Source organism: Pipistrellus hanaki (genome assembly GCF_964339955.1).
Source record: "Pipistrellus hanaki genome assembly, chromosome: 3".
Lineage (NCBI taxonomy): Eukaryota > Metazoa > Chordata > Mammalia > Chiroptera > Vespertilionidae > Pipistrellus > Pipistrellus hanaki.
In genome coordinates, this window is record NC_140505.1 from 35,562,896 (window position 1) to 35,576,539 (window position 13,644).

At 37.3% G+C, this 13,644-nt stretch overlaps 1 protein-coding gene and 1 pseudogene across 2 annotated transcripts in view; one reads left to right on the top strand and one right to left on the bottom strand.

Annotated features, from left to right (window-relative positions):
* The window catches only part of PCCA (propionyl-CoA carboxylase subunit alpha), a 348,368-nt gene that overhangs the window by 283,678 nt on the left and 51,046 nt on the right, over positions 1–13,644 (bottom strand). Inside the window, exons 5-6 of the mRNA XM_084880267.1 lie at positions 2,129–2,242; positions 253–306 (exon numbers count right to left, since the gene is read on the bottom strand). Of these exons, the coding sequence (XP_084736393.1) occupies positions 253–306; positions 2,129–2,242 (168 nt within the window). The remainder of the gene's footprint in view (positions 1–252; positions 307–2,128; positions 2,243–13,644) is intronic.
* On the top strand, positions 8,635–12,561 carry LOC311618553 (TRMT1-like protein; annotated as a pseudogene). Its single transcript has 2 exons — positions 8,635–8,647; positions 11,577–12,561. The product of its transcript is annotated as a TRMT1-like protein (transcript).

Below are 13,644 nucleotides of genomic sequence, written 5' to 3' on the forward strand. Positions count from 1 at the left end.
AGTCAAAGGCAACCTATAATAAACAAGTGTCTTTCATTAAGTATTTGGTGATTTTATAACTTTTCCATGTTTACTCTTCAAATCAAGACAGGTTACAAAATAAAAACTCTTTACTTTTCATAAACTATTTTCAAAGAATTGTTGGGTCAGTTAAAATTCTCTAATTCACCACTACCTGTATTTACAAAAGCAACTCCATTACACTGCTTTCTGAAATGTAAATTAACAATTTTTGGTTCATTACAAACTTACCAAACATTTGGCAAATTCTTTGTTTTCTGAAAGGAATCCATATCCTGGATGCACCTTAGAAATGAAAACAAAAGAGACTTTAAATTTTATCATAGAGAGCCGTAAACAAAATATACAGTGCAGTATGGGTTTACTGTTCAAGGGCCCTTGAGTAAGGTTACTTCTCTCACATAGTGATCAGCTCACACCCACATTCCTGAGTACAGACTCAGATTCCAGGACACAGCCTGTTTTACAATCACTTCTTGCACACGACCTTTGTCCTAACCACAATCAGAGCCATCTATCTGTCCACCTGCATTTGACTCCCTATTCAACACAACTCTCACTCTCCCTGTTTTCTGAGGCTAACGTTGGCCACAAGTCTGGAAATTTTTCTAATAACTGGTGAATCAAAGAATTAAGTTAAAGAAAATCTTTTGCAGGATAGATTTGAAAAACTTTTCATTCTCTTTACAGTACCAGGAACTGCTACTTTCCAAAACCCTGGTTACAAGCCAAGTAACATATTTTATACCTGAGAACATTAATGTACTCAGTCTTTACCAATGAGCAGTTTCTGAAAAATCTAACTAAAATGGAAGTTTGGTTTATACTATTTCTTTTTACTCTGTACGTTTTTTTCTTCTAACATCTAGTCTTCTTTTCCTCCTCACCCCACTTAGCCACCCACAATCTCTTTATGCTATGCTATGCTATGCTATGCAAGCCACTTTGCTACAGTCTAAATTCTACCATCCTGTTCTAATCAAGTGATTTTTTACCTCAACCACACTGGCCAAACATAAGCTTAGCCACTCTGTTATCAGTCAGTATTGAATATGTTTCCAGTAAAACAATTCTGCTATAAGGAAAATCAAATTCCTGAAAAGGTTGATATCATTATCTAGAAGTCGCTATACATCCAAGATTTTTAAATTCTGAACCAAGGTTTATTTATAAACATGCAACAGAATAATTTAAACCACTACAGCACAGGATAAAAGCTTCACCCCACCAGTCTCATTTTATATAATAAACATTCAACTAAACATTGCATTTTGACAAGCTACAGTTAAGAGAGTTTTACTTCCATTAACTCAACTAATAAACTGTAAACATCCATAATGTGGGTTCACAAATTCAGCTTATCATTTAAACATACATTTCTTTAAAAAAAAAAATGTGAAAAGTAATTGAAGCACTCCAGGTTAATTGCTAGTGTCAACTGCTTTCATTCAATTTTAGAGATAACTCTGCACAGTTTTAACCTTATATGCAATCAGTTCTGATATAAAAACACACACAACAACAAAACACTATTTCTGATGTCAGAAACCCATCTTTCCTTGGAATACACTTCATTCAAACAGAATGGAGGTGGGCAGAATTACTGATTCCTCCAAGCAACCTACTGACATAATACAAGTAAAATCATTACCAATTACATTGTTTATATTTCTTGAAGTATATCTAGGTGTACATAATTTTTAAGTGACTAAAATATAATTTAAACTGGGGTCTTTTGGATTCTGTTTATAATACAGAGGTTTTTTGTGTGTTTTTTTTAATGCTGTTATTACATGGAAAGGGTTAATACTCAAAACTAATTGGGATTTTTTTTTTTTTCCGCTAGCAAATTTGGAAATGAACTGAAACTGCTCCCTGGTGTGAAAGCTGAATCCAGCAGCCACCTGCAGGATCAGCGACCAACACTGCCAGATGCCACAAAGCCTTTGATTTCCAGTAGCAAATTCAGCCACATTTAACTCATGTGACATGAACTGCAACAGTATTTTCAATCATACTTTCTTATTTTCTTTTTAAGATACAAACTCTAGCTTTCTGCTCAACTACATATGAAACAGCTGCAGGAGAGAGATTCGTTCCGACTCACAGCTTGGGCCCTGGTTTTCCTGATGGCTTCCAGGATGGCCTCCATGTTGAGGTAGCTTTTATTGGTGGGAGCCGGGCCAACACACACAGCCTCGTCCGCCATCTTCACGTGAACCTGAAGAGACAAACCTCTGCGTTAGCAGATGCTCCCAGCAAAAAGAACTACCACCATCGACAAATACACACAACACTGCAATGATTGTTTCACGTATCATCTATGGAGTCAGATTTCTTTTTGGATATGCACTAAAAAATTACAATGGAACAAATAAGCTCAGGAACTATATTAACTATAAGTTCATTTATTATAAGCCTGATCCACTGTGTAACCTAATAATTTCCATAATATTCCCTACCAATTTGATTAGTGAAGTCACAGCAAATAACTAGAGCCTCGAATTTGGTTTTGCTATACATAAATCTTATATCAAAACTAATGTGTTACATGTAGGCAGGGTCGCCCAATATTTTAATAACAAGAGCTCATGCTCAGTTCTAAGCAAGCTCCCCAGGAAGTGGGGATAATGAGAGGGACTGAATGAAGGGATGCAGTTAATGTCCCTGCACAGCATTAGGTCAGCACCACGCACAAATTAAAGCCCAAGACTAAAGAGTTCAATATCACCACACATGAATCAGAAAATTCTGAGAATCACTTAAATACTCTCACATTTAATCCTTATCTACTTTACCTTTATTCCTGAAGAATATAAAAAAACAAAACTGATATGAGCATAAGTCCTAAAACTACTAAAAACTAAGGAATATATGCTCCATTTTGAATACTACTCACTTTACAATGTTTTAAATCTGTTTTTTGTTTAATATAGGTGAGGCATTCACTACAGAAAAGAGTAAGCTGCTTACTTCTAAAAGAAACTACTCTTTTAAAATAATGAAGCCACTCATATTTTTGAAATGGTTTTTCCAGTTGAAGGAACTCCCAATCAGTTTCAACTTATTCTATAAGACATATATAAAAATTGGAATACATTCCTATACCTAGACAATTGTGATCCACCCTGCTACCCCACTAAAAGACTAAATTGGTCCATACTTTTGCATATTGTTTCAGCTGTGAAATAATTTTTAAAGAAGCATTTTGTTTTAAATGATATCTTCAAAAATTAAACAAAGAAAATAGTCTTTTAGAAAGCTCAGATTTTTCTTTATCAATTTAACATATTTTCCAATGAAGTAAAAAATTAGATTATGTATTAAATGGTAAAAGTTATCTGCCTGAAGGATTTACAGATCAATATGTTAATATAGAATACATATATATGCTCTGCAATCTCTTTAAAACTATCTGCTTCAAGGAAAGACAGCCATGCTCAGGGATCCTAAATATTTCCATATTCAAAGTAAGGCTCTCCTTGTGGTTGTCTTTGTCTTGTTTATTTCTAAACTCAAATTGCTCCCCTTCTCTCAGAACAGAATGCCCCCTCCTCTATTACCCTGTGCCCAGTTCAAATTCTATTAGTAGCAAATTTCTTTACTATAACTGTCATTGTGGTTTTTTCTATAAGAAATATATTGAATAAATAATCCTTTAAAAAAAATAACACTAGATACTATATAGAGAACTCTAAAAATCCCAACAAAAATAAATAAAGATCCCACACACACACACAAAAAAAATACTAGAACTGATAAATTCAGTAAAGTAGCAACATAAAAAATAAATATTCAGAAATCATTTGTATTTTTATATACCAATAACGAAGAATCAGAAAAGGAAACCAAGAAAACAGTCCCATTTATAATTGCATTAAAAAAACAAAAAAACACCTTGGGATAAATTTAACCAAAGATGTGTTAAAGAAGATACAAGTAAGTGTAAGCATATAATTTGTTCATAGAAAAAATTAACACCATTAAAAGCAATCTAAAGATTCAATGTGATTCCTATCAAGATAACAATGACATATTAAAAAATATGTCATTTGAAAAAAATATTCCAAAAATGTATATGGAACCACAAAAGAACCTGAATAGCCACAGCAATCCCGTGAAAGAAGAACAAAGTTGAAGGATTCATACCAACCGATATCGAACTATACTCAAGGTCATAGTAATCAAAACAGCATGGTACTGGCATAAAAGCAGACACATAGATCAATGGAATAGATCAGCATGCAGAAAAAAAACCACCCAAGTACCATATGATTTCACTCATATATGCAATCTAAAGTATAAAATAAACTAACAAACCAAAAAGAAACATATTCACAGATGCAGAGAACAGGCTGACCACTCTCAGAGGGGTGGGAGTTTTGTGTTTTTTTCTTCTGTGTGTGTGTGTGTGTGTGTGTGTGTGTGTGTGTGTTTTGGGGGGAGGGGCAGTTTTGAGTGAAAAAGGGGAAGTAATTAAGCAAAAAAACAAACAAAAACACCTCATAGACACAGACAACAGTTTGGTGATTACTACGGAACAAGGTGGTGCAGGAAAATAGAAATATCCCCCCTTTAGGAGGGATAAATGGTGATGGAAGGATACTTAACTTTGGGTGATGAACACACAATAAATATATAGATGATACTCCAGTGTTTCCCAAAGTGTGGTACGCGTACCCCCAGGGGTACGGGAAGAGTTTGGTGGGGTTATGCATTGCACCGGAGTTTGGTGAGGATATGCACTGCACCATGCTTAGGTGAGCCTAATTCTACGTTCTCATGAGTATGAGGGTTACTCAGCATTACAAAAATTATAGAAGGGGTACACATATGTCAAAAGTTTGGGAAACACTGTATTATAGAATAGTACACCTGAAACCTATGTAATTTTACTAACCAACGTCACCCCAATAAATTCAATAAAAATATATATTTTTAAAAGAATGCATTAACCAGGTGGGGATAAAGTGTTTAAGGTTAAATCCATACTTATTCTATATATATTTTATTTCCCTCCTATTTTACCTATTATTAAAGATGCACTTAAAGCTTCATTGCTACTACTAGGTCTTTCCCAAGTATTTCAGCTTCTTCATCTCCATTAATGTGAATTTCAACAGAACTTAGCACAAATTTTGGCCATTTAATTATATCCTGCCCAGCAATGTTATTTAGACTGCTTTAAAGATTTTATGTCTGGGAGAAACCAAAATGGCGGCATAGGGAAGCACCTAAACTGCTGCCTCGCACAATTTCAAAACTACAACTAAAAGACAGAACAGACATCATCCAGAACCACAAGAAAGATGGCTGAGTGGAAGTTCTACAATTAGAAGGAACGAGAAAAGCTCACGGAGACTAAGAGGAGCTGCAAAGGGCTCAGGTACAGAGACAAGCATGCAGAGAGGAAGGGCGGCTGAGTGCCTGGGTGGCTTTCTCTGGCAGGAGGTAGAAGGAAGCCCCTGACTGCACTGAACCCCAGTTCCAACTGCACTGAACCCCAGTTCCAGGCGAAACCCTATGGACCCAGGCTCATACGGGGGGAGTCTGGACTGTCAGGCAAGAGAAAGGCACACGGAGACTCGGAATAGCTGCAGGGGGCAGGGGTCTGGAGGCATGCACTGGCGCGAGTGTGTGCTGAGAAGACTGACTGCAGAGTTGCTGCTACTCTGTTTCCCCGAAAATAAGACAGTGTCTTATATTAATTTTTGCTCCCAAAGATGCGCTAGGTCTTATTTTCAGGGGATGTCTTATTTTTCCATGAAGAAGAATACGGTACACATTTATTGTTAGATGAAAATAAAGGAAATTTATTACCTCTATACGGTACGGTAGTACGGTAGTTGTCTACACAAACCAGACAAACTGTGAATCCTACAGTATCAAGAATTTACTCATTTATTCAATGACAATCATATCATCATCTTCTGGAACATCATCATAACAATCCAATTCCTGAATTTCCTGGTGAATTTCTTGTGACTCCATTTCTTTCAGAATCAGTGGACCAAATCTCTCATGTTTAGCAATAGCACTGTCTTTAAATGAGTACTTCTTGTCAAGGTAGCCTGCTCGCAGTGCATTTGCAATGCAACTGTCAGTGATTTTCTCCCATGAATTCTTCACCCAAGTCACAACTTCTTGCAGTTTAGGTTCCACAAAATTTCCACGCTGATTTCTCTCCATTCTATTTTCAATGTAGTCATTAATTTCCATGCCCAAATTGTCTTTGAATGGCTTGTTTATTGCAATATCAAAAGTCTGGAGATAGGCCGTCATTCCTGCAGGAATCATTATCTGATCTATTTTTCTTTCATGAAAAATGTCTTCATGTCTTTAGCGCGATGAATGCTGGCTGCATCCCAGACTAGCAGACCTCTTTGGCTCCCTCGCATAACCAGTGGCAGCATTAAATCAACCCACTTCCTTATAACTGCTTGTGTGGCCCAGGCTTTTTCAGTTTCAAGAATAAAAACGCCCAAAACACATTCAATCTTTTCCTTCTTGCCCTTAGAAATGATTAAAGGTGGGGTTTCTAGCCGAAGCCGGTTTGGCTCAGTGGTAGAGCGTCAGTCTGCGGACTGAAAGGTCCCAGGTTCGATTCCGGTCAAGGGCATGTACACTGGTTGTGGGCACATCCCCAGTAGTGGGCGTGCAAGAGGCAGCTGGTCGATGTTTCTCTCTCATCGACATTTCTAGCTCTCTATCTCTCTCCCTTCCTCTCTGTAAAAAAATATCAATAAAATATATTTAAAAAAAAAAAAAAAAAGGTGGGGTTTTAATGCCATCCAGACGAATTGCCAAAATACAGGAAACGTGCACTTTCGTAAGCAGTGGAGGGAATGTACACTAAGGAGGCACCCCGCTGTCCAATTGTTGTTTGAGATGATTGGCCCATAAACACTGCAGTTTCATCCATAGCAATCATGTTGGAAAGATTGTATTTAGAGAAGTCAGCATCATCAATAAAGGACTTGAATGCAAGTGCTCACTTAATAACTTGAGTATCTTCCAACCTAAACACTATTGTAGATCTTCTTAGAGACAGTTCACTTAGCTGAAGGAAATTATCCAGCCATTGTTGTGATGCTTTCAAGTCTTTGGGGGCTACGTCAAACTGTGGTGCCATTGCAAGGGCAAATTCTTAAATCTGAGCCCTATTCACAACCAAAGCCTTGCTCTCCTGTCAACAACCCATTCACAGATCAGGTCTTCCAGCTCAGAAAATAATGGTTGCCGACCTGATCCACACTTGTGCTTTTTAGCATTTCCCTTGTCCACTTGTTCAATGACATTACCATACTCTGCTCGCCATTTTCGGACCAATCGAATATTCAACATCTCTTTGCAGAAAGCAGTAAGATTTTGGCCCCAAAAGTCTTCCACAATTCCTTTCTTGTACTCCACGGAGTAACTTTTTCTTTTTGAGCTCATTTCTAGGGGTAAAAAAAGGAATTGGGGTATCAAGGTGGGGGGAGGAGGATCACTTAAAATGACACAGTGGGGATCAGAGGGGGGAATCAAAATGGCACAGGAGAATCAGAGGGGGGATTACCATTTTAGTAACCCCTTTTGATCCTCCTGTGTCATTTTGATTGCCCCCTCTGATCCTCCTGTGTCATTTTAAGTGATCCCCCTCCCCCCACCCCTGTGCCACTGAACACCTTCACCAGACATCCCCCCTACCCCTTTATCAGACATTTACCCCCTGGGGCCTGCCTGGGGACTCTCACTGGGCTTGCTGGGGCCTGGATCTGGGCTGGAGCAGCGTCTGCCACTGACTGAGAATCTTCAGTCATCATGAGGGCTGCCGCGAGCATCAGGTAGTGTCACCAGAGACAGACCAGCACTCACCACCTTTGCCACGTCCCATCCGCTCTAATCCTGTTCTACACGCATCTGTGAAAGTCTCCTCCTCTCTCCCGCCCCGCGCTCACAGCTCCGACCTCCGCTCCACCTCCTCACAGCAGTGATGTCAGGACTCTGCGTAACATCACTGGTTGCTAGATGCCAGTCGGGGAGGCCCTAGCAACCAGTTTACGGTAAATTAATTTTCATTCTGAGACAGAGCCTAGGGGGTCCTTATTTTCGGGGGTATGCCTTATATTTCACTCAGAAGGAAACCTGTAAGTAGGTCTTATTTTTGGAGGATGTTTTATTTTCGGGGAAACACGGTAGCTTTCCTTAGCGGAAGGGAGTCAGAAGCTCCTGACTGTACTAAACCCCAGTTCCGACTGCACTGAATCCCAGTTCCAGGCAAAACCCCGTGGATCCACACTCTTACGGAGGGGATCAGGACTGTCAGGTGGAAACTCAGGAGTGCCACAGAAGGCAGAAATCTGGAGGCGCACACAAGGGCAGGGCTGACAGGAAGCCAAGACTGTCTGCTCAGCCCTGATACTCTGCTGCATCCAAGCTGAGCACAGAGCCTTTTGGATTTTGCAAGTCTGGTCCTATAAGGCAGTATCCAGCACAGGTCTCCCAGCGTAGATACAGCTGATTCTCACAGCCAATTTGCCTGGAGATCAATTCTTCCTAGTGATACCAACAGCAATCAAGACTTAACTACAACAAGGCTGTACACACAGTCCACAAAGGGGTGCACCAAGAATGTCCACCTCAGGTAACTGGTGAGACCGACCCACTGGGCCATAAAGGACACCTACCACACAAAGCCACCCTACCAATACAGGAAAGCAGTGAAAATGTGGAGACGGAGTAACAGGTCACAAACAAAAGAAATGGAAAGGGGGGGGGGGGGGCGGGGGGGGAAACAACTGAATATAGAATTCAAAACCATGGTTATAAGGTTTTTCAAGAATTTCATAGAAAAGGATGATAAATTGAGTGAGACCCCTGAGGATAAGAAAAAAAACCAACTAGAAATTAAAAATACTCTGACTGAAATTAAAAAAAATATTATACAGAGACCTAACAGCAGACTAGAGAAACGCAAGAATCAAGTCAAAGATTTGAAAAACAAAAAAGAAAAAAGAAAAAAAAAAAAAAATCAGACAAACAAAAAGAATCCAAAAAGTTGAAGATAGTATAAGAAGCCTCTGGGATAACTCAAGCGTACCAAGATCAGAATTATGAGTGTGCCAGAAGAAGAGAGAGAGCAAAATAATGAAAACCTATTTGAAGAAATAATGACTGAAAACTTCACCCATCTGGTGAAAGATATAGACTTACAAGTCCAGGAAGGGCACAGAAACCCAAACAAAAGAAATCCAAAGAGGACCACACCAAGACACGTCATAATTAAAATGCCAAGAGCAAAAGATAAAGAGAAAATATTAAAAGCAGCAAGAGAAAAACAGTTAGTTACCTACAAGGGAGCATCCATATGATTGTCAGCTGATTTCTCAACAGAAACTATGCAGGCCAGACAGGAGCGGCAAGAAATATTCAGTGATGAATAGCAAGCAACTACAACCAAGAATACTCTACCCAGCAAAGCTATCATTCAGAATGGAAGGTCAGATTCACAGATAAGAAAAAACTAAAGAAGTTCATCACCACCAAACCAGTATTATATGAAATGCTGAAAGGTATTCTTTAAGAAGAGGAAGAAGAAAAAAGTAAAGATAAAAATTATGAACAACAAATACGTATCTATCAACAAGTGAACTTAAAAATTAAGTGAATTAAAAATCTGAGGAACAGAATAAACTGGTGAATATAATAGAATCAGGGGCAAAGAAAGGGAGTGGACTGATAATTCTCAGGGGGAAAGGGATATGGGGGTGCAGGAAGAGACTGAACAAAAATCATACACCTATGGATGAGGACAGTGGGGGTGAGGTAAGGGCAGAAGGGGGGTGGGAACCGGGTGGAGGGGAGCTATGGGGGGGGGGGGGGGGGAGGAGAAACAACTGTAATAATCTGAACAATGAAGATTTGTTAAATAAAAAAAAGATTATATGTCTGTTATAATTTACACGTTCTTCTTGATATGATAAGGTCCTGCTAGACAGAAGTTGTGTCTTAAAATTCTTTTTATTAATCTCCTTCAGCACAGTGTCATGTGCTAAAAGCTTAAATGTACAAGTGAATGGAGATTTATTTAATAATTTTCATTGTCTAGCTATTGTCTGTGTGGTAAAAGTCTAACTGCACAATATTAAACCTTCTCCTCTCAGCAATACATATGTACATATGGGAAATGAGGGTTGTACGGGGGGGTGGGGGGGGGAAAGAAATGAAAAGATATATATACACACATGTTTATATTTATATGTCCAAAATTTCTACAATGAATATGCATCAAAAAGTAAAAAGAGAACCCTAGTTGCATTTGACATATATTCCCAGTCTTTTCTCTAAATATACTTTTGTAACCATACTGCATATATAATTCTGCATCCTCTTGTTTTTTAACATCATAATAGACATTTTTTCCTATGTTATCACAAATTCTTTGTAATCATACTGAGAAGGTAGCTCAAAACCTAAGATGTTTTAGGAGATAAATATACTGGCTGAATAAACCAGTATATTGATGTTCAAATAAATTAAATATCAAAAGCAGGTCAAGACTGCCTATGGAATTTATAATACAAAGAAAGGCAAAACACACACCTTTCTTTGTAAAGAAAGAGTTGGTTGGTTTCCTTTCTTCTATTTCTCAGAAACAAACCTTACTTAGGGGAGAAAAGTATATTAGAAGCTCAACAATCCCACATTCTAGTCCAGGGTCAGTACTGGCAAAATGATGGCCAAAGCCATTTGATATGAAAAACTAGAATCATCTGCTGCTTCAGCTCCTAAGAAGCTATGAATGAGTCAACTAGGAAAGGATAGTTTTTAAACTTTTGAAACTCAATTTCAATTTTGCTGTTATTGTTGTACTAAATGTGTGAGGTGATGTCTTTATCTTAATACAAAACAAGCTATTCAAGCACTACAGATGCTTTTCTGAAGGATGACTTAACTTGACTAAGCTGACTAGAGGTATTATGTTTCAAAAAGTTCAACATCTTGAAAAATATAAATTCCTTTTTATATAGTTCAAATATATATAACAATCATGAACAGTTTAAACTAAAGTAAACTGATCAATTAAATAAGATATTACTGGATATAGTTTCAAAAAGAAAGGCAATTTAAATACTAAAATTAGAAGTAAAACAGTCTTCATAAACTTTTCCAATAGGAAAGTTTCCAAGTTTTTAAAAATTATTAGTTTCTTCCTCAAGCATTTAGTTTTATATTTTGAACACTTTTATTCTTTAAATAAAGAGAAGAATATTACTTGTATCAAGGTGTGTTTTTCAACTTAACAGGACAAAAAAAAGTCATCCTTATTGACATCTTAAAAATGAATTTAAATGCTTGGATATAGATTAAAAATTATGAGAGAATCCAAGATGGCGGCATAGGTAACACCTAACTGCAGCCTCACACAACAATTTCAATAAAATACAACTAAAATACAAAATGGACATTACCCAGAACTACAGGAAAGTCAACTAACTGGAAATTCTACAACGAGAAGGAAAGAGAAAACCAGAAGGAAAAGCAGAGGAGCTGTAAAAGCCTATGAACTGCAGCTGAATGTAACAAAGGCATAGAAGTATTATTTGCAGTGGCTCTGGAACATTTTGTCTTGGTGGTTGTGAGAGTTTTGAGGGAGCCTACTTCTGCAGATGAAACAGCCAAGAAGATACAGTATCTGATACATTGTCAGTGGTGTGAAGAGAGAATTTTTCAGAAGGATGGTAATATGGTAGAAGAAAACCGTATAGACAGCTGCCTTGTAACTGTCATGGAAGCATGCCTGGAAAAACAGCAATAGAACTTGGACCTCTATGGTCAAGCTCCCTCTTCAATACTGGATTTCTCAAAAGAATGCTATTTGAATCTCTTCACCATGGTTTAGATGACATTCAGCCCCTAATAAAGACATTAATCTTTGAGTCAGGGTGTAATCCTCAAAGTCAGTTTTCAGTTCATTCACCTTCAAATCTCACCAAGCAAGAATGTGATATATCTATTAAAACTACAGATGATACCACAAAAGATAATTACATTGCACAAGGAAAAAGAAAATGTACTGAAAAAAATCACAAATTTAGCCAAGAAACAAAAGACTGATTCCAGTACTGAACATCCTTCCTTTTATTACAACACCCACAGACACAGCATTAAAGGGATGAATATGCCAAAATTAAAAAACTTTCTGTGCTATCTTTCTCAAGCAGGCTTTAGAGGGAGCCGAACTCATTTTGACCCAATGGGTGTCCATACAGATGCACCTCTGATGCAGTTTAAATCTATCCTTTTAAAGTACAGCACTCCCACCTACACTGGAGGACAGTAAGAGGGCCATGTCCAGTCTACATCAGAAGACACAGTAGCTGACAGGGATGAAATGTCAGTGAATGAAAAAGCAGAAGCAAGCAGTTGCAGAAGATGGCAAAAGTAGTATTCCCAATCTGTATAGATTGTCTGCCTAATACTTCATACCAACTGTAGTTCTTTTTTTATTCTTTCAATTCAGTGGTGTAAAAATAAAAAACAGTGCTGTTTTCATTTAAAAAAAAAAAAAAAAAATTATACCAGAATTTTAAAACTCTGAATTTGTGGAAAATTTTCTATTAATCCATCAGATGCCTAAGATATGCTGAAAAGACACTGTGCTTGGTCCCTATCCTTCTGAAATAAATTGAATCTTAGTGTTAAAAAAGTAGGTTAGCCCAGATCCGAGTCAAAGTTTTTAAATACCTTCTAAACTAGTACAAACTGAGAAAGATAGGGAACACAGCAACTTTAAAGTTGTTTTCATGCTGGGAGATTACTTAAAATCTATCACTTCAACAAGATCTGTAGTTATGTGGGCATTATTTATAATAACCATGAATATCTGAGTTTTCCTTGTAATATCCTTCAATGCAAACACTGGATAGAACACTGGAGGATGACAAAATAAAGATTAAATGTGTTCTTGCCTGAGAACAGCAGTGACTCACACAATTTGACCAGACTTCAGTATGCAGCAAACCTAACCAAATTCTCTAGCTTTACCAACAAACATAAATTATCTTTACAGACTGAAAAGTTAAAGAAAGGATTGCCATTTGCATCAATCTAGATTTGAAGAACTGGAAGAAATTAATTTTCAAACAAGCAGATAAAATCCTATTTCTAAGAAGAAAAAAGAAAAGAATCCTTCTATTTTATATAAAGAGTCTAAAGTCTCAAGAGCAATTTTATCCATAGAAAATTGATTTTTTATGTCAGTATATTATTATATTTGCTCCAATTTCATTTTGTAAAACTAAATGTGTAGCGCTATGACACATTCATTCATGATTACTTTTGTATGGCAAAATTAGTGGGGGAGAGGGGAAGGTCAAGAGTGCCACTGTTAAGAACTCCTGGTCTATGCTTTTATTTAAAGTATGTGACCATAAAAATATGAAATCTTTTAGTGTGGTATTTTAAAACCATTAATAGCATTATTATGCTATATGTCATTCTACATGGTCGCCTTAAATCTTGTATCAATATATAGTATGTCTTAGAGATGTTCTCTGTCAATATGTAGAGATCTACCTCATCTACACTAATCTACACTAATAAAAGAGAAATATTCAAATTGTCACTTTGCAATGACCA